The sequence below is a fragment of the Marmota monax genome, unplaced genomic scaffold (assembly GCF_021218885.2).
Source record: "Marmota monax isolate L192 unplaced genomic scaffold, Marmota_monax_Labrador192_F-V1.1 WCK01_AAM20220418_F8-fsc00005, whole genome shotgun sequence".
NCBI lineage: Eukaryota > Metazoa > Chordata > Mammalia > Rodentia > Sciuridae > Marmota > Marmota monax.
In genome coordinates this window covers 10,916,523-10,944,074 of record NW_026692254.1, presented here as the reverse complement: position 1 = coordinate 10,944,074, position 27,552 = coordinate 10,916,523, and the positions used below count along the sequence as shown (strand labels likewise).

Sequence of the window (27,552 nt, the reverse complement as noted above, 5' to 3'; positions counted from 1 at the left end):
TAGCCTCTCACTAGTGACTGTGACATAGTCCTTCCCCACTGGCAAGCTCACAGATAGGCTAACTCTGTAACCTTGCACCTGTATGGCCATATGAGCCCTGTCCCTAGGCATTTCTGGTCACTGGGTGCTCAGCAGGTGTGCAGAGGAGAGGCAGGGCAGTGCTTTCCTGAGCAGCTCAGCAGGCTCTGGTATTTCTCTCTGCCTAACAGTACAAGGTCTGTGGTTGGTCCTGGATCATCTGTGAGGCCTCTGCCTGCTGAGTTTGAGAGGCAGGGGGTGGGGGACTACAGCCCCTCCCGTGTGTACTAGGTACTGTCCTTGGCCTGCACACTGCAGTGACTGCTGGCTTTTTCAGAGCTGCAGAGCATGGCTTTGAGGGCCCCTCACCTGGTTCCTGCCTGGAAGATGTTTATGGATACTTGCACATCCCTGTGCAAGCACATGATGCTGTTCCATGACATGCTCCATGCTTGCTGTCATTTAGTTCCATTAGTCTCCATACGCACACCTACAAGATGTCCAGTCCTGTGGAAACAGGCTTCAGGAGGTCATTGTCCATGGCTCTTGTCCATGTCAGTAACACTGACAAAGCAGACATGGTGTGTCCCAGTAGTGGGCATAGTCACATAGGAGTGATGATATCTGTATTCTAGGCGATGTGTACATTGGGAGGACGATGGAAAGGTTACTTCCTTTAGGAGAAAAAAGATGTGGGACTAGGGGTGTAGTTCAGTGATAGAATATTGGCTTAGCATGTGTGAAGCTCTGGGTTCCATCCCCAGTGCCAAGAAAAAAATTAGCATTTATGATAAACCAGAAGAAATAAATGTCAGCATATCAGCCAATTTAAGAAAGAAAACTTGATCATCAGCTGGAAGCCCAGCATCCCCAAGGGCTACCCTGCCCCTTGCTGGCCCAAAGGGCTGTTCCTCACCATTCAGGTGTTTTGTTTTGTTTTGTCTCACACCTTTGCCTCTTAGGGATGTAGCCTTGTTCTCACTGCCCTGATTTCTGGATAGCCCCATTGATGAAGCACATGTGGCACCATGTCCAAGGAGGGTCATAGTGAACATAGTGTTATGCCTTTCCTCTGTGACCACTCTAGATGTATAAAATCCAGACCAGGTAAAAAAAAAAAAAAAAAAAAAAAAAAAAAAAAAACAGGTGTCCCTGCTGATAGTGGTGCTGGTATAGTTCCTGATTGCAGGGTCACCCACCTTTGTGGCTTCCCACTCAGCTTTCATTTCAGCTTCCGGGTTTTTGTTTTGTTTGGGGGATTCCTGGGAGTTTCCATTGCTTTCTGTGAGGACAGTCACATACTGCACACTCAGGCCTGCACAGGTTTCATTGTTTCTGAGGAGTGTGAGGATGTGGAGAGGCTGCCTTCAGTTTTCCTGGGCTCCTGGAAGTAGACCCACACACACTCCACTTGCATTCAGTCACTTTGTTTTCCATTCTGGAGACAGAGTGGTAGCTTCAAAACAGATATAATTTGTTTTACTGTCTTGCATGAAATCCTTTGCTGCTTTAAAAAAATTATTGGTGCATTATAATTATACATAATAGTGGGATTCATTGTTGCATATTTGTAGAGGCACATAATATAACAATATAATTTGATCCGTTCAGTTCCCCTTCCTGTTACTTTTTAAATTCCAGAGACTTATATTTCTTTATTCTTCTCTTAGTCTATCATGACATATAGGAAGTTATGTTAAGGGGATACATAGGCTTAATGCTATAAGCAACATAGATAAAATGAACTCAGAGATGTGTTCTTAGATTGAAAAAAAATGGGAGGCTAAATCCAGATAGAGACCTACCAGGAGAAGTAAATGTCAGCTAGACTCCCGTATATTAATAAATCCTCCAGGCATCAAGTATGAATTTTAAGATGCCTCTTTAGTGATCTGAATCAGTAAATTGTCATCTTTCTTAAATCAGTGGTGTTGGTTGATGTCCCAAGATGGTTCCCACTAGAGGGGCAACCTTCTGTCAAGTATCTCTCTGTATATTGACATGGAATTTTCCTAAGTATTTCCTTCCAGAGCTGCTGTGAGGGTGTGGGATGGGTGAACTCTCACAAGAGAGAAAGTATGCCTTTGTAGTTTGGTCTGATTCCTTGTGCTTCTTAGCTCTGGCTGCAGTTCACTGGCCAGGGATGAATATCCTTTGCCATCCCTGAGGACTTACCCCTAGCACTTGGCAATAGAAGCCAGTACCCATATCCATATTCAGATGGAAGTGGTGAAATGTCAGCTGCCCCGAAAGGTAAAACAAAATAATGGTGCTGATTGCATTCATGGGCTGTTGATAAAGTGCAGTTTAGAAGCTAAGACAGTGGTGCTCCTGTGAGATGCTCACAGGAGATGCATGTCAGAGCATGTTACCACTGGAGAGGAGAAAAGGCAAAATATCCTACACCACCTCCAGGGAGGGAATAAAGACTGCAATTTTCAGCTCTTATGACTGCATGTTGCTGCCAGCTCCTTCTCACCAGGCTTTTTTCAATTTTTCATGCAGAATTGAGTTTCAGAGGCTTTCTGAAGAAAACATATTGTTGAAAAATGATCTGGGAAGGATTCAGCAGGAACTTGAAGCTGCAGAGAGCACAAATGATGCACAGAGGTAAGGCGTGTCTCAGTAGTTCGCCCACACCAACAAGACAGAGGCCTCTGTATCTGTCTCTAGAACGAGCTTAGGAGGGATTGATATAGAAAGTGGGAGATGCTGGCAGATAAACCCTCATTCCAGAAAGACCTACGTGGATGAACTTGTGGACTTCTGAACAGATCTGATAGGCATAGGGAATTCTGACTTCCCACCACAGGTTGGCAGCCACTGTATATGCTTCTTTGTCTCAGAAGTGGGGACAGAGCATATGCATGCTGCTGCATGGTTGGCTCCACATCCACAGCTCCAGAACACAGCCCTCACAATTGACATACAGATACTTCTCACCTATACAGAAATGCTCTATGTCACAATTAGGCGTGGGGGACAGTGAGTGTTTTTGGAGGGGTTGGAGTGCTACTAGGGCCTTCCTGGGTAAGGAGGGTCTATCTGGTTATGTTCTGATAAATGGTTTCAGCTATGCATTTCCTCAAGGTTCATTGCTGGTATATCAATGTCAGTGAGTCAAGGCTGGAGATGGGATAGGCAGGGCAGGGACGTATGCACCAGAGAAGGGGAGAGTCTGCGGGGTGAGGGTGGCTTTCTGCTGTCACTACTGTAACTGCATCCAAGGACAATTTGTTTATCCTTTTTTATTTTTTTCCCAACTATGAATTTCAAGATGAGCTCAGCTCTAAAATGCTGAGAATGTGGTTCTGGTTTGATAAATTACTGTGATGTTGCTAGAGTAGTTACTATTATGTTATAGCAATTCCACAGTCTAAAATTCTTTTTTTAGTGGGGTGGGGAATAGAAATTCAGTGGATTAGACAAAAGGAAGTGAAGGGAAGGGAGTGGGGACAGGATTAGGAAAGACAGTGGAATGATTCTAATATAAGTTTCCTGTGTGCATATAAGAATACACCACAGTGAATCTCAATATTGTGTACATTCACATGACTGGGATCTTAATTAGAATAATATATATTCCATACTTATATAATTATATCAAAAATGGATTCTACTGTTACATATAACTAAAAATAACAAATAAAAATTTAAATAAACAAAATTCTCTTTTTCTCTCGGTGTTTTGCCAGGACCCTTTAGCAACAAACCTCAGTAGTAGTAAGACTGCTTGGGTCTTCATGCTGCTGGGTGTGAATAAGTTACATGTTTTGCAAAAAAAGAAATATCAGTATGTGTGACTAAGGAATTTTACAGGTGCTGTTTATTCATACAATAGTGGCAACTGCCTACATATCTGAGCAATTTCACATTTCTAAATTTTCCCTGATTTGGGATTGGACTGGCTCCTCCCTCCTCATCATCACCAGCAGCCTCAGCAGTATTGTCATAGAGACCGTGACAGTGGGGCTATGGAAGACCCAGGGCAGACAGAGTCTGTTCTGTGACTACAAATTCAAACTGTAATGTCACAGTGGGTGATGGCCAAGGAAAAGACACTGGTTAGTTAGAAATGATGTTGTTTATTTTGCTTTTTCAACAGAAAGGAAATTGAAGATTTAAAGAGAGGCAAAGAAAAGACCTGCCTTGAAATGGAAGAACTCAACATACAGGTCAAGTATTGATGACTGGCATGAAGCCTTTTTTTTTTTGTTATTATCCTGAAATAGTCTCACACTTACAAAAAGGAAGTAGAGAGCTTTTTTCTAAAAGATGTGAGAGAGAGAGTTGCCAGTCCCTACTTCCCCCTCAAAATCAGGTACTGGCATGCATAGGAACCCATTCACCCCATTTTGGTTTAGCAGGTGCCTGGAATGTTGGCAGTTATGTGTGGCATTAGTCTCCTTCCATTAGCCTGTCTTTGATTGTTAAGACCTTGACATTTTCAAGATTGCAGGTGGCCACTATGAGGATGTCCCTCCATCTGAGTTGTCTAATAGCTCCTTGTGATAAGTCAGATTCTCTGTTTGGGGTAGGAACAACTCAGAAGTGATGCTATATCCCCATTTCATCCTCTCAGAGACACAATGTTTTGTCCCTTTGTTGAACACTTTGATTGCTTGGGTAAGGTAGTGTTGACTGAGCCTCTCCACAGTTACTTTTCCCTTTGTAATTCATAGCCAAGGATAGTCTTTAGAATGGTCTTTAGACCATTGGATGGCACTGGATGTGCTCATTGTTCCTGGGGTATGCTGCTTCCAGGAGATGTTAGTGGATACAGCTAGGACATGTATGTGTTTATACATATGCATATAGTTTCAAGTATGTTTATTTATTTACCTCTATATTGAAAACTATGAATTCAAACCCATATCTGCAATTTGCACCCAACATCTTAGGGATAATGCTAGTTTTCTCCTTTTTTGTATTTGTAACCCATTTCTCCAATGAGATATCTGATTTCCATCACCCTCAGTATGGTTACTTATTATCTGATCATTATCTCTTACTCTGTATATAAATGTTCTTTTCACCTCCTATGCTGATCCTCCTCCTGCCCCCAATACAAAAATGCATTTTGTACTTTGTTCTTCTTCCTGTCTTTTAATTAACACTAATTAAGGAATAAGCAATCAACCTAGAATGTGTTATCCTTGGCTTTTTAAAAAATTGTTATTAATAATTATAGATTCATACATATTTATAAGAAATACAGAGCAATCCCTTATACACTTTAGTTTTCCCCAGTGGTAACATTTTTCAAAACAATAGTGCAATATCTGTGTTAGTATTTTAGGGCTGTCAAAACTCCATATTACAGACTGTGAGGGTTTAAATAACAAAAATTCATTTCATCACAATTTTGATGTCTAAAAGTTTGAGATCAAGGTACCTACAGGGTTGGTTTCTTCTGAGGTCTCTTTCCTTGGCTTGAAGATGGTACCTTCTCCTTCTTTGTTTACATAGTTGTCCCTCTGTACGTGTATGTGTCCTAATCTCCTCTTCATATAAGGTTGCCAGTCATATTGGATTAAGGCCTATCTATATGATCTCATTACCTTAATAACCTCTTTCAAGACCCGTCTCCAAATACATTCATATTCTGAAGTGTCAGGGGTTAAGACATATGACTCTGGGTAGAGGACACAATTCAGCCTATAATAAATATCACAGCCAAGATATTGACATCAATTAAATCCATGGATCATATTTAGATTTATCCAGTTTTACTTGTGTACTCTTATGTATGTGTGTATGTTGAGTTCATCATCTGTGTAGGTTTCTGTATCCACCACCACAGTCAAGATATTGAATATTTCTAACATCATGGTCATTCCTAGTGTTGCCCTTTTATGACCATGCCAACTTTCTCCCTGCCCACCTAATCCTGACAACTACTAAAATGTCCTGTTTCTAAACTTTTATTTCAAAATATTATACAAGTAGAATTATATAGAATGTGACTTTTAGGATTGTCTTTTTTACCTATCATAATTCCTTGAAGAGTCATCCAAGTGTTGTGTGTATCAGTAGTTTGTTTTTATTGCTGAGTAGTTCCTGTGGAACGTACATACAACAGTTTGTTTTTACATTACAATAATGACTGAGTTGTGTGGTAGTCACATGTTTGGTTGTTTTTATTTGTTTGTTTGTTTGCTTCATTGAAGTATATCTCTAACCCTTTTTATTTTTTATTTTGAGACAGGGTCTGGCTTAGCCCAGGTCGGCCTCAAACTTTGAAGGCTATCCGGCCTCAAACTTTTGAAGGATATATGACTGATTCCAAGTTTGGGCTATTACAAATAAAGCTGCTACAAATATTATTACTCTGGTTTTTGTGTGAACATAAGTTTTTGTTGTACCAGGATAAACCCCTAAGACAATAATAACTGAGTTGTGTGGTAGTCACATGTTTAGTTTTTTTGTTTGTTTCATAGAGGTATATCTCTAACACTTTTTTTTTGAGACAGGGTCTTGCTTAGTTGCCCAGGTCAGTCTCAAACTTGCCATCCTCCTACCTCAACCTCCCATGTCTCTGGGGGTAACAGGCATGTGCCACTGTGCCCAACACGTTTATTTTTATAAGAAACTCCAAAACTGTTTCCTAGCATGCCTGTAACGTTTTATACTCTTACCAGCATGTATATATGATCTGGTTTCTCTACATCCTTGCCAACATTTCGTGTTTTGAGTATTTTGTATTATTGACATTCTGTTGGCTATGTACTGAGATGGGCAGGCTGAAGAGGGTACAGTTCAGTATTTTCCTTTCCATAGGTCAATTAAGTTCTAGGGAGTTATTTTCCTTAGGGCCTGAAAACAATATCCTCTGGGTGTCCTTCTATCTAGTCAAAATTTTAGTTAGCATGGGCTGCTTCACAAAATACACTGAGTGACTTGAGCAACAGATACTTATTTCTTACTGTTCTAGAGGCTGGAAGTCTGAGATCAAGGGACATTGGTCCTGGCTTCTCACCATGTCCTCACAAGGCTTAAAGAGAGAAATTTCTCTCTTGCTGCCTATAATTGCACCAATCATATTATATAAGAAGCCCACTTTTTAAAATTTTATTCTAATTTGTAATATATGACAGCAGAATGCATTTCAATTTATATTACACAAAGCACAATTTTTCGTGTCTCTGGTTGTTCACAAAGTAGAGTCACACCATTTGAGTCTTCATACATGTACTTAGGGTAATGATGTCCATCTCATTCCACTGTCTTTCCTACCCCTATGCCCCTTCCTTTTCCCTCCCTCCTTTTTGCTCTATCTAAAGTTCATCCATACCTCCCATGTTCCCCCCTACCATCCCGCCAATATCCATATGGATTAGCACCCTCATATCAGAGAAAACATTCGGCATTTGGTTTTTTGGGATTGGCTTATTTCACTTAGCTTAATATTCTCCACCTCCATCCATTTACCTGCAAATGCCATGATTTTATTCTGTTTTAATGATGAGTAATATTTCATTATATATATATATATATACATATATATATATATATATATATATATATATATATATATACACACACACATACACACACACACACCACATTTTCTTTTTTAATTTTTTATTGTGGGTTGTTCAAAACATTACAAATTTCTTGACATATCATATTCCACACTTTGATTCAAGTGGGTTATGAACTCCCACCTTCACCCCATACACAGATTGCAGAATCACATCAGTTACACAACCATTGATTTACATATTGCCATACTAGTGTCTGTTGTGCTCTGCTGCCTTTCCCATCCTCCACCCTCCCCCTCCCCACCTCTCCCCTCCCCTCCTCTCTCTCTACCCGCTCCACTGTATAACCCTGAGGGTCTCCTTCCATTACCATGCAATTTCCCTTCTCTCTCCCTTTCCCTCCCACCTCTCATCCCTGTTAAATGTTAATCTTCTTCTCCTGCTCTTCGTCCCTACTCTGATCTTAGTTACTCTCCTTATATCAAAAAAGACATTTGGCATTTGTTTTTTAGGGATTGGCTAGCTTCACTTAGCATAATCTGCTCTAATGCCATCCATTTCCCTGCAAATTCTATGATTTTGTCATGTTTTAATGCAGAGTAATACTCCATTGTGTATAAATGCCACATTTTTTTTATCCATTCGTCTATTGAAGGGCATCTAGGTTGGTTCCACAGTCTTGCTATTGTGAACTGTGCTGCTATGAACATCGATGTAGCAGTGTCCCTGTAGCATGCTCTTTTTAGGTCTTTAGGGAATAGACCAAGAAGGGGAATAGCTGGGTCAAATGGTGGCTCCATTCCCAGCTTTCCAAGAAATCTCCATACTGCTTTCCAAATTGGCTGCACCAATCTGCAGTCCCACCAGCAATGTACAAGTGTACCCTTTTCCCCACATCCTCGCCAGCACTTGTTGTTGTTTGACTTCCTAATGGCTGCCAATCTTACTGGAGTGAGATGGTATCTTAGGGTGGTTTTGATTTGCATTTCTCTGACAGCTAGAGATGGTGAGCATTTTTTCATGTACTTGTTGATTGACTGTATGTCCTCCTCTGAGAAGTGTCTGTTCAGGTCCTTGGCCCATTTGTTGATTGGGTTGTTTGTTCTCTTATTGTCTAATTTTTTGAGTTCTTTGTATACTCTGGATATTAGGGCTCTATCTGAAGTGTGAGGAGTAAAGATTTGTTCCCAGGGTGTAGGCTCCCTATTTACCTCTCTTATTGTTTCTTTTGCTGAGAAAAACCTTTTTAGTTTGAGTAAGTCCCATTTGTTGATTCTAGTTATTAACTTTTGTGCTATGGGTTTCCTATTGAGGAATTTGGAGCCCGACCCCACCGAATGTAGATCGTAGCCAACTTTTTCTTCTATCAGACGGCACGTCTCTGATTTGATATCAAGCTCCTTGATCCATTTTGAATTCACTTTTGTGCATGGCGAGAGAAAGGGATTCAGTTTCATTTTGTTGCATATGGATTTCCAGTTTTCCCAGCACCATTTGTTGAAGATGCTATCCTTCCTCCATTGCATGCTTTTAGCCCCTTTATCAAATTTAAGATATTTGTAGTTTTGTGGATTGGTTTCTGTGTCCTCTATTCTGTACCATTGGTCTACCCGCCTGTTTTGGTACCAGTACCATGCTGTTTTTGTTACTATTGCTCTGTAGTATAGTTTGAAGTCTGGTATCGCTATACCGCCTGATTCACACTTCCTGCTTAGCATTGTTTTTGCTATTCTGGGTCTTTTATTTTTCCATATGAATTTCATGATTGCTTTCTCTATTTCTACAAGAAATGCCGTTGGGATTTTGATTGGCATTGCATTAAACCTATAGAGAACTTTTGGTAATATTGCCATTTTGATGATGTTAGTTCTGCCTATCCATGAACAGGGTATATTTTTCCATCTTCTAAGATCTTCTTCTATTTCTCTCTTTAGGGTTCTGTAGTTTTCATTGTATAAGTCTTTCACCTCTTTTGTTAGGTTGATTCCCAAGTATTTTATTTTTTTTTGAAGATATTGTGAATGGAGTGGTTGTCCTCATTTCCATTTCAGAGGATTTGTCGCTGATATACAGGAATGCCTTTGATTTATGCGTGTTGATTTTATATCCTGCCACTTTGCTGAATTCATTTATTAGCTCTAATAGTTTCTTTGTAGAGCCTTTTGGGTCTGCTAGGTATAGAATCATATCATCTGCAAATAGTGATAATTTAAGTTCTTCTTTTCCTATTTTGATGCCTTTAATTTCTTTCATCTAATTGCTCTGGCCAGTGTTTCAAGAACTATGTTGAACAGAAGTGGAGAGAGAGGGCATCCCTGTCTTGTTCCAGATTTTAGAGGGAATGCTTTCAGTTTTTCTCCATTCAGAATGATGCTAGCCTGAGGCTTAGCATAGATTGCTTTTACAATATTGAGGTATGTTCCTGTTATCCCTAGTTTTTCTAGAGTTTTGAACATAAAGGGATGCTGTACTTTGTCGAATGCTTTTTCCGCATCTATCGAGATGATCATATGGTTCTTATTTTTAAGTCTATTGATGTGGTGAATAACATTTATTGATTTCCGTATATTGAACCAGCCTTGCATCCCAGGGATGAATCCTACTTGATCATGGTGTACAATTTTTTTGATATGTTTTTGTATCCGATTCGCCAGAATTTTATTGAGGATTTTTGCATCTAGGTTCATTAGAGATATTGGTCTGTAGTTTTCTTTCTTTGAAGTGTCTTTGTCTGGTTTAGGTATCAGGGTGATGTTGGCCTCATAGAATGAATTTGGAAGTTCTCCCTCCTTTTCTATTTCCTGAAGTAGCTTGAAAAATATTGGTATTAGTTCTTCTTTAAAGGTTTTGTAAAATTCTGCTGTATACCCATCCGGTCCTGGGCTTTTCTTAGTTGGTAGTCTTTTTATGGTTTCTTCTATTTCCTCAATTGATATTGGTCTGTTTAGGTTTTCTATATCCTCCTGACTCAATCTGGGCAGATCATATGACTTAAGAAATTTATCTATGCCTTCACTATCTTCTAATTTATTGGAGTATAAGGATTCAAAATAGTTTTTGATTATCTTCTGTATTTCTGAAGTGTCTGTTGTGATATTGCCTTTTTCATCCCGTATGCTAGTAATTTGAGTTCTCTCTCTTCTTCTCTTCGCTAGCATCGCTAAGGGTCTGTCGATTTTGTTTATTTTTTCAAAGAACCAACTTTTAGTTTTGTCAATTTTTTCAATTGTTTCTTTTGTTTCGATTTCATTAATTTCAGCTCTGATTTTAATTATTTCTTGCCTTCTACTTCTTTTGCTGTTGTTTTGCTCTTCTTTTTCAAGGATTTTGAGATGAAGTATGAGATCATTTATTTGTTGTTTTTTTCTTTTTTTAAGGAATGAACTCCAAGCAATGAATTTTCCTCTTAGATCTGCTTTCAATGTGTCCCATAGATTCCAATATGTTGTGTCTGTGTTTTCATTAATCTCTAAGAATTTTTTAATTTCCTCCTTGATGTCTTCTATAACCCATTGATCATTCAGTAACCTATTGTTCATTCTCCAAGTGATGTATGCTTTTTCCTTCCTTCTTTTATCATTGATTTTCAGTTTCATTCCATTATGATCAGATAAGATGCATGGTATTATCTCTACTCCTTTATATTGTCTAAGAGTTGCCCTGTGACATAATATATGATCTATTTTTGAGAAGGATCCATGTGCTGCTGAGAAAAAAGTGTAACTGCTTGATGTTGGGTGGTATACTCTATATATGTCAATTAGGTCTAGGTTATTAATAGTGTTATTGAGTTCTATAGTTTCCTTATTCAACTTTTGTTTGGAAGATCTGTCCAGTGGCGAGAGAGGTGTGTTGAAGTCTCCCATGATTATTGTATGGTGGTCTATTAGACTCTTGAACTTGAGAAGAGTTTGTTTGACGAACATAGCTGCACCATTGTTTGGGGCATAAATATTTATGATTGTTATGTCTTGTTGGTGTATGGTTCCCTTAAGCAGTATGTAGTGTCCCTCTTTATCCCTTTTGATTAACTTTGGCTTGAAATCTATTTTATTTGATATGAGTATGGACACTCCTGCTTGTTTCCGAAGTCCATATGAGTGATATGATTTTTCCCAACCTTTCACCTTCAGCCTATGTATGTCTTTTCCTATCAAATGCGTCTCCTGTAGGCAGCATATTGTTGGGTCTTGTTTTGTGATCCATTCTACTAGCCTGTGTCTCTTAATTGGTGAGTTTAAGCCATTAACATTTAGGGTTATTATTGAGATATGGGTTGTTCTTCCAGCCATATTTGTTTATTTCTGTTACTAAACATGGTGTGTTTTCCTCTTTGATTATTTTCCCCCCCTTTACTGTCCTACCTCCCACTGTTGGTTTTCATTGTTATTTTCCATTTCCTCTTCCTGTAATGCTTTGGCGAGGATGTTTTGAAGAGATGGTTTTCTAGCTGCGAATTCTTTAAACTTTTGTTTATTGTGGAAGGTTTTAATTTCATCTTCCATCCTGAAGCTTAATTTCGCTGGATACACAATTCTTGGTTGGAACCCATTTTCTTTCAGTGTTTGAAATATGTTATTCCAGGATCTTCTAGCTTTCAGAGTCTGTGTTGAAAGATCAGCTGTTATCCTGATTGGCTTACCCCTAAATGTAATCTGGTTCCTTTCTCTTGTAGCTTTTAAAATTCTCTCCTTATTCTGTATGTTGGGCATCTTCATTATAATGTGTCTAGGTGTGGATCTCTTATGATTTTGCACATTCGGCGTCCTGTAGGCTTCTAGAATTTGGGATTCTGTCTCATTCTTCAAGTCTGGGAAGTTTTCTCGTATTATTTCATTGAATAGACTGCTCATTCCTTTGGTTTGGAGCTCTGTACCTTCCTGTATCCCAATGACTCTTAAGTTTGGTCTCTTAATGTTATCCCATATTTCTTGGATGTTCTGCTCATGGTTTCTTAACAGTCTTGCTGAGCTGTCTATGTTCTTTTCAAGTTGAAATACTTTGTCTTCATTGTCTGATGTTCTATCTTCTAAGTGTTCTACTCTGCTGGTAGTATTCTCCATTGAGTTTTTAAGTTGGTTTATTGCTTCCTGCATTTCTAGGATTTCTGTTTGTTTGTTTTTTATAACCTCTATCTCCCTGTATAGTTGATCCTTTGCTTCCTGGATTTGTTTGCGTAATTCATTGTCGAAGTGATCTTTCATTGTCTGATTTTGCTGTCTAATGTCTTCCTTGATACTCCAGATCATCTGAAGCATGTATATCCTGAATTCTTTATCTGACATTCCATCTGCTGCAGCTGTTATCTCTTCTAAAGTTGCGTTGACCTGCATTGCTTGTGGTCCTTTCTTTCCTTGTCTTTTCATACTGCTTGCGTATGTTTCCTGCAGGCGCGGGCGGCGGCTCTACTCTCTCCTTATTCCAATTGGGGTGTCGTGGCTACCACGCCGGCAGGTCACTGGGCCTGTTCTGGGTGCTGGCAGCGGCTCTGTTCTGCCCCTACTCCAATTGGGGTGACGAGTGTACCACGCAGGCAGGCCACCGGGCCTGATCCGCCGGTCTGTTGCAGGTCTGCCTACCTTGGAGGCGCGCACCACATTTTCTTTATCCATTCATCTACTGAAGGGCTCTAGGTTGGTTCTACAACTTAGCTATTGTGAATTGTGCTGCTGTAAACATTGATGTGGCTGTGTCCCTGTAGTATGCTGTTTTTAAGTCCTTTGGGTATAAACTGAGGAGTGGGATAGCTGAGTCAAATTGTGTTTCCATTCCAAGTTTTCCAAGGAATCTCCATACTGCTTTCCAAATTGGCTGCACCAATTTACAGTCCCACCAACAATGTATGAGTGTGCCTTTTCCCCCACATCCTCGCCAACAATTATTGTTGTTTGTATTCTTAATAGCTGCCATTCTGACTGGAGTGAGATGAAATCTTAGAGTAGTTTTGATTTGCACTTCTCTAATTGCTAGAGATGTTGAATATTTTTTCATATATTTGTTGATTGATTGTATATCATCTTCTGAGAAGGATCTGTTCAGTTCTTGGCCCATTTATTGACTGGGTTATTTGTTTTTTTGGTGTTAAGATTTTTGAGTTCTTTATATATCCTGAAGATTAGTGCTCTATCTGATGTGTGTGTGGTAAAAATTTGCTCCCATTCTGTAAGTTCTCTGTTTACCTCACTGATTGATTCTTTTGCTGAGAAGAACTTTTAATTTGAATCCATCCCATTTTTATTCTTGTGCCATAGGAGTCTTATTAAGGAAGCTGGGGCCTAATTCGACATGATGGAGATTTGGGCCTACTTTTTTCTAGAAGCCCACTTTTGTGACCTCATTTAACCTAAATTATTTCCTGAAAGCCCCATCCCTAGCCCTAAACACTGGCTTCAATGTGTGGATTTCAGAGAAACACAATGTGAAGCAATCACTTTCCCCTGAGGAAGCCTGAAGGGATTTTTCTCTAATTTTAACTGTGAGAACCTGATAAGGCTTAGAGACATTGGAGGCTCCGTGACAGTGCCCCCACCCCTGGCACTCTAGCTCTCAGGTTAGCCCAGGCCTAGAGTCTCCAATATTTGTCTTTACAGATAAAGCTTTCCTATCAGTTTCCTGCTGAAGCCTTCTGCTCCTGATAAACTGATTCTATCTCTCCCAACACCGGTCTCTCCAGTTTTCAGAATGTTTGGTTTGTCCTGTGACTTCAGTTCTCTGATGGATCTAAGATTTGCTGCTTTTCCGTTTGTTCAGCTTTTCCTTTTTTTTTTTTAATACCTTTATTTATTTATTTTTATGTGGTGCTGAGGATTGAACCAAGTGCCTCACACTTGCAAGGCAAGTGCTCCACAACTGAGCTACAACTCCAGCCTCATTTTTCAGCTTTTTCTTGTTGGCAGGATGGGAGTGATAATTTCTAAGCTCTTTACATGTGAGACCTGAAACCAGAAGTAGTATGTTTTTGATTTGAGCTTCTGTACATGCTGTGCACATGTATAGAAATACAGTTGACGTTTTTTGTGCTAATTTTGCATCCTGTGGCCTTGCTGAACTTGCTTATTCTAGGAGTTTCTTTGTCACCTTCTTCATCTCAAACCCTTGCTTTTGCCAAAGAAAAGTCCCTACAACTCCTCTCTCATGGTGCCTGCTCTTCTCACGTGGCCAATGAAAACAGCTTCTGCCTCAATCCACTAGTAGAACAGCAGCTTGTCTTGGCTCCCAGCTCCCAGTGTTCATTTCCATGGTGTGCCAGTGGTAGCTTTGCTTGGGCCTTGCTGTAGTTTGATCTGGAGTGTCCCCCGCCCCCCGCCCAAGGCCCATGAATTAAAGACTTATTCCACAGAGCGGCACTATTTGGAGGTGGTAGAATCTTTAAGAAGTGGGGCCTGGTCATTGAGGGTATGCTTCACAAAGGGACTGTGGGATGCCACCCCTTCCTTTTTCTCTGTCTTTGTTTCCTGAGGTAAGCATCTTTGTTCTACCATGTGCAAACCACCATGATATATATTGCTGTACCACATGACCCAAAGCCATAGGGTCAATTGGTCATGGACTGAAATCTCCAAAACTGTGAGCCAAAATAAGCCTTTTCTTTTTGTAAATTGATTATTTGAGGTATTGGTTACATTTTTAAAAGGTGACTTACATAAGCCTCATGGAGGATAATGATGGGTTCACTTAAGAACACTTATGGCTCTGCATTTGCTGAGGGTGGGCAGCTTCTTGTGGAAATGGTCCATGTAAGTCCTTCCTGGTTTCAGAGTAGCCACTCTGCCCTTTCCCTTCTCTTGTTCCCTCTGTAAAATATTTATAAATGGGTTTATAAATAACCATTTGAACTCTTTCCCAAAAAATTTTATTATGAAAACCTTTAAAAATATATAAGTGGAAGTAGCATATACTGATCACCTACCTACCACAACCTTAATTTGATAATTGTTATTGGTATACATGCTTTTAGTTCTCTGTTTACGTCTCCATGTTTCTTGTGTCTATTCTTTGAACTATTTGAAGGTAGATTACAGATACTATGATACTTCTATTTCCTAAATATTTCATCAGGCCTTTTCTAAAAATATCTTCTATCTAACCACACTATTGTTCTCACACTTAAGAAACTTAACAGTAACTATCTAACACCATCCAGAATTCAGACCACATTCACATTTTTACACTTATTAAAAAATGGCTTACATAATAAAATCTTTGACCCTAGAATGCAGTTGTGGCTGACACATTTTATTTAGCTATCAAATGAACTTGTTGGCATAAACTAACCACACAATTGTACTCATGGAACCTGTAGATCAGGGATTCAGACACAGACATCTCTGATGGTTCGTCCCTGCTATTTGGTGTTGGGGCTGTGACTGGGAAGACTGGACATACAGGCTGATCATCTGGGGACTCCTTCTGAATGTGTTTGTTGACACAGGTCCTCTCTGTGAGACTGGGATCCTGGAGGAAGTGTTCTGATAGGTAAAGGTCATTCCCCATCTTTCTCACTGAGTCTCCCAGAGCCACATGGGCCCATGTTTAAGTAGGTCATTACTGCAGAAGAGGATATGGGTGGCAGGTGCTACCAGGGGACATCTGTGCAAATATAGTCCACCCAAGCATCTCATTAATTTTTTTGACCCATATCACCAATTTTTTCTCATGCTTTTTGAAGAGACCAGCTGGTTGTCTCTGGCACCATCATAATATGTTAATCTACATTCTGGATTACCAGGGTGCTTCCTAAGAGGTAGTTTAATCTGCTCCTATGTCACATGTTTATTTTTTAAACTGGAAATTAGACCTAAAATCTTGATCAGATTGAGAGCAGTGATCTTTGACACAGATATCCCTTTGTTTCTTTTTTTTTTGTAATTGTAATCAGTAATTTTTTATTTATACTGATTTGTTATACGTGACAGCAGAATGCATTACAACTCATAGTACACATACAGAGTACAATTTTTCATATCTCTGGTTGCACACACAGTAGAGTTACACCATTAGTGTCTTCATACATGTACTTAGGGTAATGATGTCCATCTCATTCCACCGTCTTTCCTACCCCCATCTCTTCTCCCTTCCCCTCCCACCCCTTTGCCCTATATAGTGTTCCTCTAATCATCCAATGCTCTACCCCACAACCCCATCATGAATCAACATCCTTATATCAGAGAAAACATTTCTCATTTGGTTTTTTGGGATTGGATAACTTCACTTATCATCACAATACCTTTATTATTTTTTTAAAGAGAGAGAGAATTTTTTGGAGGTAGCTGCTGATATATCAGCTTCTGCAGTAAAAGCTAACTGGAGGCAAGTTAAAGGTTAAAGAAAATGATCATCATAAACATCTGTCACCAGAGGCAGATGACATCTACACCTCCTGACACAAAGCCCAGAGAAGTTACAGCATCACCTATGTAGCACCTGGCCAAGAACACAGCACATGAGACAACAGGAAGCATCAGACAAACACTAAATAAAAAACTGTTAAAATGGAGGAGGAATCATATTTGACAAAAATGTCAATAATAAAAAGACCTTTAAAAGACTATGGAAACATCCCACATTCAAGAAGGCCAAGACATCATAGATGAGACACCATCTGACCCTGTGCTGGGGAAGGGGTGCTATAAAGGACATCACTGGGCCAGTTGATGAAACTGGAATGTGTGTGGGACATCCAGGTTACCACGTGAGAGAGCACTTCTATTAACAGGAAACATGCTGCAGGGCTGGGGTGGGGGAAGAAAACATCCTGTATATGTGTGTGCATTCGCACGTACACTTGTATACACATTTGATAGTGCAAATGGCAGATCAGTTGGGGAGGATGCTGTCATTGGGGAGTCTGACTGAAGGGTGTGTGAATTTTCCTCGTAATGTTCTCCTCTTGAAATTGGTGTGTACATTTTAAATTCTTTCCAAAGACTTTAAATACTAAAGTTGAGTAGGAAATGATTGACTAGTTAGTTTATTTAATTAATTAATTTGTTTGTTTGTTTATTTATTTATTTTTGGAAAGGATGACTTTTATTTCCATCCTGAATAATTATTATACCATTATTTAAACATGCCCAATGGGCTGGGGATGTGGCTCAAGCGGTAGCGCGCTCGCCTGGCATGCGTGCGGCCCAGGTTCGATCCTCAGCACCACATACCAACAAAGATGTTGTGTCCGCCGAAAACTGAAAAATAAGTATTAAAAAAATTAAAAAAAAAATGCCCAAAAAAGTCCTGAAATAATTTAAACTGAAGGCATAGAACAAATCAAAATATTTAACTGTAAAAGATTAAATAAGAAAATGCAAATATTTCCACAGTAGCAATAAATTATGAACAAGTTTCCATCACCAAATATCATTCTGACCAAGAGCTCTAGTCTTTTCTCATGAAATCTATAGCTTAAGCTGATTCTGAGATTTCCATGATAAAAATAATACTGAAAAACAATCTTCTTCCTAAAGACTCATTAGACCACCAGGTTCAATATAAGAATTTTATATATAACAAAGTAGCAGTTACGATAGTTGTTGATGGATGGCATTTCCCCAAGAAATGACACAAAAAAAATAGCAAAGTTGGTTACAAAATTCTATTTGGAAAGCAGGAAAAAACTTGTTCCATGTCAATTAGAATATCAAAGCACTTCATTATCAAATTGCTTCAAAAGCCAAATCATCGCATAACAGTAATATACTACATGGGGAATTCCACTATATCATGGTGACATGTTGACCATACAGTGCAGTTAAGGGGTTGAACAAATCAGTAGCAATTACTGTCACCAATTTTTATTTATTCCAAAGAGATATGTTTTTAAAAAAATCATTATAAGACTAACTAGAATAATCAGTGACATGCTACAGATGCAATAAACCCCTCCAATGCAATAGCTAGGTTTGAAAATAAAGTGGTCATGCTTCTTACTATACTGTGATATTTTGAAGTACATTCTCTGGTCATCAGTACCATTTATTACAGAGGTCACTTATAAATTAGCTCAGTTTCTGAACTAGGTTTCTAACTGAAACTTTTTTCAAGTTTATTTATATTAGGAGTTGAAGAAAGATTCCATTTCTATTGATGAAATCAAGGCTATCCTTAGAGGACAAGATGAATGTACATCAGTATTGAAAATCAATGTCAATTTTTACCAAAAATATCAAAAATCCAGACAGAACTACCCAGAACTTAAGACATGGTAGCAACATCTTTACCCTCAGTCCTAAGGTTCTAGAGAAGGGATGAGGTGAGATTAATTCAGAGAAGAGCTTGAGAACAGCATAGAGACTCACTAACCTTGCATGAATCCATACTGAAGCAACTTCGAGGTTCCACTGTATGCTAATTAAACCCACAAAAACAAAATGGTGTCAGCCTAGATCTGGGCAGATTATGTGTGTGCTGATAGTAGTGCTTCAGAGGATGCTGCTTACAGAGCTGCCAACACTCTGTGTCTTCAAAACTGACTACTGTCGAAAAATCAAATAAGAAAAACTGGACTGTAAGAAGATAGTTATGACCCCCTCCCCCAAAAAAAAACCCCAAAAAACAAGAATAGCTGAAATTACCTTGGTAAAAGACTGTAAGACCAACTTTTAGGTATGTTTTGGTGCCTGATGTCTTCACTCATTTACTCCATGTGTTTGCTGTACACCCACTACCCACTGGGCAGTGGCCACTGAGAGAAAGCAAAATGTACTGTGTGGTGGCTGTGCTCCTGCTAGAAGCTGTGCTTATGTCTCCAGTGATAGAGACCAAAGGAAGATTATGAAGAGATTTTTACACTTCAAGATTAATTAGTTTTTTAAAAACTTTAAATTGCTTTAAATATGTTAGAAGTAGCCATGGACAAAATGAAGAAGACGTGGAAGTTCTTCAGAATGGTAGTTTCAGTGGTCATGGCACATAACCACCTCTGGTGGCATAGGTGTGTCTCACTTCTAGGTGACAGAGCAGGGCTTCTGGTCCTAAGCACCCCCAATACTGAGGCCGGACCATCTTCGGCTCTGTGGGACATACAGTGCCAGATGCCACTGGCTTCCCCTTCCTCTAATTGGGACCACTAGAATGATCTGAATTGAGCTACTGGTTTAAAAGCATTTGTTTTAATCTATTTTAACCTTTTTTTCCCTGTAGATTCAGAAATACAAGGATGAATTGTCACAGCTCAACTGCAGAGTCCTTCAGCTGGAAGGAGATGCTTCTACACATCAGGCCCAAAAGGAGAAGAATCACATTGCCATTCAGCTGTTAAGGCAGAGGCTGGAGGAGGCAAGGCGCCGGGAGGAGCAGCAGGTGAGTGGACTAAGGCAGTACCATCAGGGTCCTGCCCTGCAACCAGGCAGTGGGAAGCCAGGCAATGAAGACTCAGCCACAAACAGGTCAGATAAACCCTGATGTCCTGGAGGTGGGTGCCCTAGCAGTGAGATGAGGAGCTTCCTAAGCCCTAGAGAAGTGGGTAGACATGAGCAGCTTTGGCACATCATCAGGATCCAGAAAAAGTAGAGGGTAGTTTGGCAAATTATGTATCGAGAGCCTCGGGAATGTCTCTGATTTGAGTTCATAATCATGCTTATAGGAATTATAGCTAAGAACATTATGGGAAATTTAACTGGAAGAATTTTTATTGCTGTGGTATTTATTATAGCAAAACAGACTGGAGTCGGTTTGAATCATCACACCAGATTTTTTAAAAATATTTTTAGTTGTGGACGGACACAATACATTTATTTATTTATTTATTTATTTGGTGCTGAGAATTGAACCCAGTGCCTCCCACATGCTAGGCAAGTGCTCTACCACTGAGCCACTACCCCAGCCCCAAAAAACAGATTCTTAAACAACACTTGATGTCTTGGGAAAACAGTCCAATTACACCAAGGAGGACTGAAGATATTTCTTACTGAAATATCTTATTGATAGTATATGTGTAGAAGAGGGATGAAGGAGTCATGACAGCATGTCAGGTGTAGGCCTCAGGCTCAAGGGATCGTGGGGGGGGGTTAAATTTGTAACATTTTCTTTTCTGTAATTTTCTGAAGTTTCTACATTCAACATGTATTAGATTGCTAAGATATTTCTTATACTTGTAATTTCTTTTTTAATCAGGATAACCAAATCAAAAAACTTGAAGTTGAACTTCAACATGTGAATCAGGAATGTCAGAATCTGAGGCTGTCACAGTCAGAGCTGACAGTGAGCCTTGAAGAAAGTCAAGAACAGGTGTGTGCGGCAGTCAGAAGTACCTGATACAGTCCCAGCCTGAAAGGAACATCAACAAAATGCTGATGGACAGCATCGCCAAGCCTAGTTGAGCCCAGAGAAGTTATTAGGCAGCCTGAGGTCATACAGCTAGTAAGGGATTTAACATGTCTAGGACTGGAGCTGGTTCCTTTCTTTTCACCATGCCTCACATATGATCCCTGATGGGCTGTGACCTCCAGCTAGAGCTGTGCCTCAGAAGTGTGAACTCCTCACTTAAAGAAGGATTAGCATGCATGGCTTGCATGGGTTATACTGCTCCTGTGTAGCAGGCTGCAAAGATGCTGGATGGGACATAACCTGATCCTTCCATAGATCCATCATGAAATCCTAGTACCATCTTGCTGAGGATGACAGGCATAAGTTTTCATGACACGTGGCGAAGCTCTGACTAATGGGAGCTTGGCTGTCGTAATTCCAAATAAAGGGGCTCTCTGAATTCCTAGGTGTTGCAGCATACTCAGGGACCACAAAGAACGGGGAGTAGGCCCTCCTGCCCTTTCAGTTGTGGAGTATCCTTAAATGCAGAGACTAACTCACCAATGCCTTTGCTTCTGTGTCTGCTAATGACTCTGAACCCTTAGTCATACTACAACCATTGTTACTTCTCTCCATGTAGTTACACAGCGCCCATCTGAGGCTGAAGGCAGCCCAATCCCAGCATGCACAGGAGGTTCAGCACCTGCAGGAGCAGAAGAGCCAGCTAGTGCCTAGGGCCCGTGTGACTGAGCTGCAGCACCTACTCAGCATCCAAGAAAAGGAGGCTGGGAGGCGACTGGATGCACAGAGAGTGAGTGGGGGCACCACACTCTGAGCTAGCTATTTGGGAGAAGGTTCTGAAGGCCAGCTGATGGAATGGCAGAGTATGCTTGGATTGCTGGTCCTTAGTTAACCAGAAACTGCCCAACTGTAAAGCCCAAGGCCCAGGAGTGGGTGGCTCTATGGCCACTTCCAGCAACTTGAAGGCTAGTTGTAGAGAAGCTGTGAGCTTCCATTCCTTACCATAACAAAGAGACTCTCTAAGCCTGTGTTGAAGATAGCTCAGGGAGAGGAGGGGATCCTCTCAGAAGTATACAGAAAGGAGTTAGCTGACCCTAAAGGCTACTTCAACCCATCTAAGTCAGGGATCATCTGTGCATAATAAACTACTACTCTACAGACTAGTAGGAAGGTCATCTACAGTCACGCTTAGATTTGTACATTTTAGCCAATTTAAATAAGTCCTGTGATGATTCTGTTTTAAATGTAAATACTGGTGTGTAACCTTCTGTGGCAGGAAGAACATGAAAGGCAGATGAAAACCAAGGAAGGGCAGGCCAAAGAGGCAGAGATGTACTTGCAGAATGTAGAATGGCTCCTACAAGAGAAGGTGGATGAGCTGAGAGAACAAGTGAGTTGCAATGCTTCTTATCATTTCCTTCAGTCCTTCCCCCCTCACACATTTTTTATTGGTACATTATAAATTATACAAAATATTGGGATTCATTGCTATACAAACATATAATGATGCAGGCAACATAAAAATATAATTTGGACAATATCTTTTTTTAAATTTTTACTTTTTAAATTTGTTCTAATTAGTTATATATGACAGTAGAATGCACTCTGACACATCATACATAAATGGTATATAATTTCACATTCTTCTGGATGTACATGATATAGAATCACACTGGTCATGTAGTCATATATGTACACAGGGTAATAATGTCAGATACATTCTACTATCCTTTATACTCCCATACCCCCTCCCCTCCCTTCAATCCCCTCTACCTAATTCGTAGTAATTCTATTCTTCCCTAGCCTGCCCCTCTTATTGTAAATTAGCATCCACATAGCAGAGAAAACATTCAGCCTTTGTTTTTTGGGAACTGGCTTATTTCGCTTAGCATGATATTCTCCAGCTCCATTCCATTTAACAGCAAATGCTATCATTTCATTCTTCTTTAAGCTGAGTAATTATCCATTGTGTATATACACCACATTTTCTTTATCTGTTAATCTACTGGACATCTAGGTTGGTTCCATAGTTTAGCTATTGTGAACTGAGCTTCTATGAACATTGATGTGGCTGCATCACTACAGTATGCTGATTTTATGTCCTTTGGGTATAAACCAAGGAGTGGGAAAGCTGGGTCAAGTGGTGGTTCCATCCCAAGGTTTCTGAGGAATCTCCATACCACTTTCTCTTTTTTTCTTTTTTTTTTTTTTCATTTCCTTCATAGCATTTATTCAGTGTCTGAAATCATATAATTGATTAGCTTACTTATTACCTGCATTCACCAGAATGTAGGCTCCAATGGAAAAGGTAAATGGTTCAGCTACAGTTATTGAGGAGAGGATAACAGAAGAGCATAGATTTAATTCATTGAAAACAAAACGTTAACATGCTGAGTGTGTTGGCACAGGCCTAGAATTCCAGCAACTCAGGAGGCCAAGGCAGGAAAATTGTAAATTCAAGGCCAGTCTGGGCAACTTAGTGAAGCCCTTCCTAAAAAAAAAAAAAGCGGGGAGTGGGGGGGGTTGGACCGTGATATAACTTGATGGCAGAGTGCTTGCCTCACATGCTGGAGGCTCTTGGTTCAATCCCCAGCACAGGAAAAAAACAACATGAACATTACTTTGTGCCTAAAAGAAGAGAGGAGACTGGAGAGAAAAAGTTTCTGTCCTCTCGATTTTAATACTCTAACAAGCTATATTTCTTATATTTTTAAAAAATTAAATCATACATACTCAAACTTTCAGACTGAATAAAGTTCACTATACTTTTAAGAGCAAACACTGGCTCTGCTATTTGTTTTTATTAAGTCATGGAATAAGTTACTTCACCTCTGAGCCTCAGTTTTTGACCTGAGTTTTGACCATACCACTTTCCATAGTGGTAGTGTCAATTTGCAGTCCCAGCAGCAATGTATGAGTGTACCTTTTCCCCCACATCCTCGCCAACATTTATTTTTACTTGTATTCTTGATAACTGCCGTTCTGACCAGACTGAGATGAAGTCTCAGTTTTTTTTTTTAAATTTTAATATTTATTTTTTAGTTTTCGGCGGACACAACGTCTTTGTTTGTATGTGGTGCTGAGGATCGAACCTGGGCCACATGCATGCCAGGCGAGCGCGCTACCGCTTGAGCCACATCCCCAGCCTGAAGTCTCAGTTTTGATTTGCACTTCTCTAATTGCTAGAGGTGTTGAACATTTTTCATATATTTGTTGATTGATTGTGTATCATCATCTGTGAAGTGTCTGTTCAGTTCCTTTGCCCATTTATTGATTGGGTTATTTATTTATTTATTTTTGGTGTTAAGTTTTTTGAGTTCTTTATATATCCTGGAGATTAATGCTCATATCCTAGAGATTAAAGCTGTATCTGAGGTGCATGTGGTAAAGATTTTCTCCCATTCTGTAGGCTCTCTCTTCACATTATTGTTTCCTTTGCTGAGAAGCAGCTTTTTAGTTGGAATCCATCCCTTGTATTGATTCTTGATTTTACTTCTTTAGGAGTCTTATTAAGGAAGTCAGATCCTAGGCTGACATGGTGAGGATCGGGACCTACTTTTTTTCCTATTAGGTGCAGGGTCTCTGTTCTAGTGCCTATGATTCTCTTTGAGTTGAGTTTCATGCAGGCTGATAGATAAGGGTTTAATTTCATTTTGTTACATGTGGATTTCCAGTTTCCCCAGCACCATTTGTTGAATAGGCTATCTTTTCTCCAATCAATGTTTTTGGCGCATTTGTCTAGTAATAGATAACTGTATATATGTGGGTTTGTCTCTGTGTCTTCTATTCTGTACTACTGGTCTACATGTCTGTTTCAGCACAATTTTCCCTTTTATGTTCAGCATCTAACCCAGAAAAAGCCTGTCTTCACAGAATCCAAAGAACCCCATTCCCATTTTGTTTCTTTGGCTCATCTAAACTTCAATTGGAGGATGTACAAATCATTTTCAGTAGATAAAAAAGTAAAAGTAATCTGTAGATTAATTTTGCTAAATACATACCCATGCTATATTTTTACATCATATGTGTTTTCTTTTGGGAATTGTTTCAAGATCTCTTTTTGAGATGTTCACACCAAAAAAAGGACATCATTTGTTCATTTATTGGTTCATTCTTCTTTTTTATTTTTCTTTTGGTACCAAGGATTGAACCCAGGGGTGCTCAACTAGTGAGCAACATCCCCAGCCCATTTTTTTTTAAAGAGAGAGGTGTCAGAGAGAGAGAGAGAGAGAGAGAGAGAGAGAGAATTTTTAATATTTATTTTTTAGTTTTCGGCGGACACAACATCTTTGTTTGTATGTGGTGCTGAGGATCAAACCCGGGCCGCACGCATGCCAGGCGAGTGCGCTACCGCTTGAGCCACATCCCCAGCCCCCATTTTTTATATTTTATCTAGAGATGGGGTTTTGCCAAGTTGCTCAGTGCCTCAATTGGCTTTGAATTCGAAATCCTCCTGCCTCAGCCTCACAAGCCACTGGGATTATAGGCATGCACAATTGCACCTGGCTTGTTGATTCATTCTTTCAGAAGATGCCCTCTGGCACTTACTGTTGGCTAAGGTATCACTCTAGGCAGACCCTGGGGTACCTCAGGGACCTTTGATCTGGAGGTGACAGAAGCCTCCAGATAGTACAAGTGACCTGAGCCATGGTCACATTTTGAGAAAGAGGATGAGGAGATGGAGAGATGTGGGTGTGGTAGGCAGGACCACTCTGAGTAGTGGCATTGGGCCAGACACCCAGTGACCCAGCATGGGTAGGTCTAGATGCGTCCCAGGCAGAAGACAGGTGGACTTTGGAAGTCTCCCTTGCCTACTAGGTGCAGCCTGTGCATTGGGAGTTGTCCTCCAAGTTACATGGGAGTGTGAAAAGACACACACATCTCCATGTGCTAGGACTTTGAGGAGGTGCTTTGAGGCAGGAGAACCCAGGCAAACGTCTTTAGACTGGGACCAAGCATGATATCTTTGAAAGCCCAGGAGGTAATCACTGGGGATGGTGTGAATTCACTGGGGTGGCCTTACAGGGAGACAGAGCCTGTCATGTTCTATAGGCCATAGTCAGAAGTTTGGGTTTTATTTTAATTGTTAGAAGCCACTGGAAGGTTTTAAATAAAGGAAATTTTTTGTTTGTTTGTGGGATCGAACCCAGGGCCTTGTGCACACAAGGCAAGCACTCTACCAAACTGAACCATATCCCCAGCCCAGAAAGGTTTTGTTTGTTTGTTTGTTTGTTTGTTTTTTAAGTAAGGAAGATTTTAAGTACAAAAGGTTTTAAGGTTTTCAGCCAAATAACAACAGGGAAAAGTAATATGGGCTGTTCTCAGGAGCAAAAATATTAAAAGGGGGGGCAGCCATAGCTCCCCTGATCTATAAAAGTTTATAATGTGATGGTGGTTGGCAACATGCCCAGGGTGGCAACAGTGCAACAGCATGGTGTGTCACGTTGGTGGAGGCAAGGCCCCAGCACTGCAGGAGCCGAATGAAGTGGGACAATGAGGTTAGACACCAGCTGGGTATATGCCACTATCTCCATTCACTGCTTCAAGAAATTAAAGGAGATGTGAAAATCTGGAAAAATATTTTTTCGCTAGCAATTGAGTATAGTTTGATTTACCAGAGTGATCCTGAGCTGATCCAAATTGGGTGAGACATTTGGACCTTTTTCTTCTGAGTCTTGATTATGTGGAAGTTTCCCATTGTAGTCACCCTGATTGAGATCCTCTTCCTTAATACCTACCCTTCCCTGCCAGTGCAGTCCACTGTCCCTCCCACTGTTATCTCACTCACCTACTCTGGTGACACACTCTTCCAGTTACTACCTCAGTTTGTCCTTGCTCCTGGAAAACCTTAATTCTTGTTAAATCCTGTGACTCCTGCCCACCTACCCCTGTCCCATAGGCCCTATGCTAGCTCCCTCCATGGCTTGCACCCCTCCTTCCTGAGAAACCCCTCCTCTCTGACCCCTGGCTCCTGTAACCTCTTCTATCACCTGTGGTTTTGCTGCTTATTTCACATGAGACCAGACTCCCCAGGGAGAACCTGCTAGCATTCTGACATCTTGTCACCCATGTCCTGCATCCTCCACCTCTTCTCTGGCCACTACCTCCACAGCCGCTCTTTCCTGGTACCCTCACTGCCACTAGGAAACAAATCTTATAGCTCCCTATCTTCCCCAGCCCTACCAGTTCTCCTCTCCTCTTGAGTTTGTGAACCTGTCACTCCCTCCCTGAGTTCACACCTAATCCTTAGAGCCACCCTCAAAGTAGACACTGAGTCTAACCACAACTCACTTCATCTCTGGCATTCTGACTGGTTTCCTGTGTCTTCCACCAGTCAACTCTCAGCACATCTTTTAAAACATGAATTTCATCCAGTCCTCAGAACCAGCCTTCCCATGTCTCCCAAGTAAAAAATACAGTTTTTACAATAGCATCTGAAGTCCCAGAGTTCCCTCCCTTTTCCCTCTCTCCTCCCTTTGTCTGCCTCCAGCTACACATGTCCCTCTAGCCACAGTTCACCCCAACTACATGCCAGCCACGGGGCTTGTTCTTCCCTCTGCCTGCGGTGTCCACACCTAATGATTTGCTCCCTGTTTTTTTTCATATCTCTTATTCAGATATCCTCAGAAATGTGGTTTACCCCACCCAAAATGAAACATGCACAGCCCACCCCCAGCTATCTGTCCACTGCTGGGTTCCTTAGCATATGCATGCTTCTGCCCTCTGCCTTCTCCTGTTAGAATACGTGCTCCATGAGAACAGGGATGTTACTAGAATAGTGTGCACA

General features: G+C 40.4%; 1 protein-coding gene across 6 annotated transcripts in view; it reads left to right on the top strand.

The window, feature by feature from the left end:
• The window catches only part of Ninl (ninein like), a 155,822-nt gene that overhangs the window by 126,562 nt on the left and 1,708 nt on the right, over positions 1 to 27,552 (top strand). For all 6 annotated transcript variants that reach the window (XM_046435486.2, XM_046435496.2, XM_058576594.1 and 3 more), the window contains 6 exons: positions 2,524 to 2,628; positions 4,124 to 4,193; positions 19,641 to 19,799; positions 20,613 to 20,726; positions 21,385 to 21,555; positions 22,042 to 22,155. In XM_046435486.2, coding sequence (XP_046291442.1) covers positions 2,524 to 2,628; positions 4,124 to 4,193; positions 19,641 to 19,799; positions 20,613 to 20,726; positions 21,385 to 21,555; positions 22,042 to 22,155 — 733 coding nt within the window. The remainder of the gene's footprint in view (positions 1 to 2,523; positions 2,629 to 4,123; positions 4,194 to 19,640; positions 19,800 to 20,612; positions 20,727 to 21,384; positions 21,556 to 22,041; positions 22,156 to 27,552) is intronic.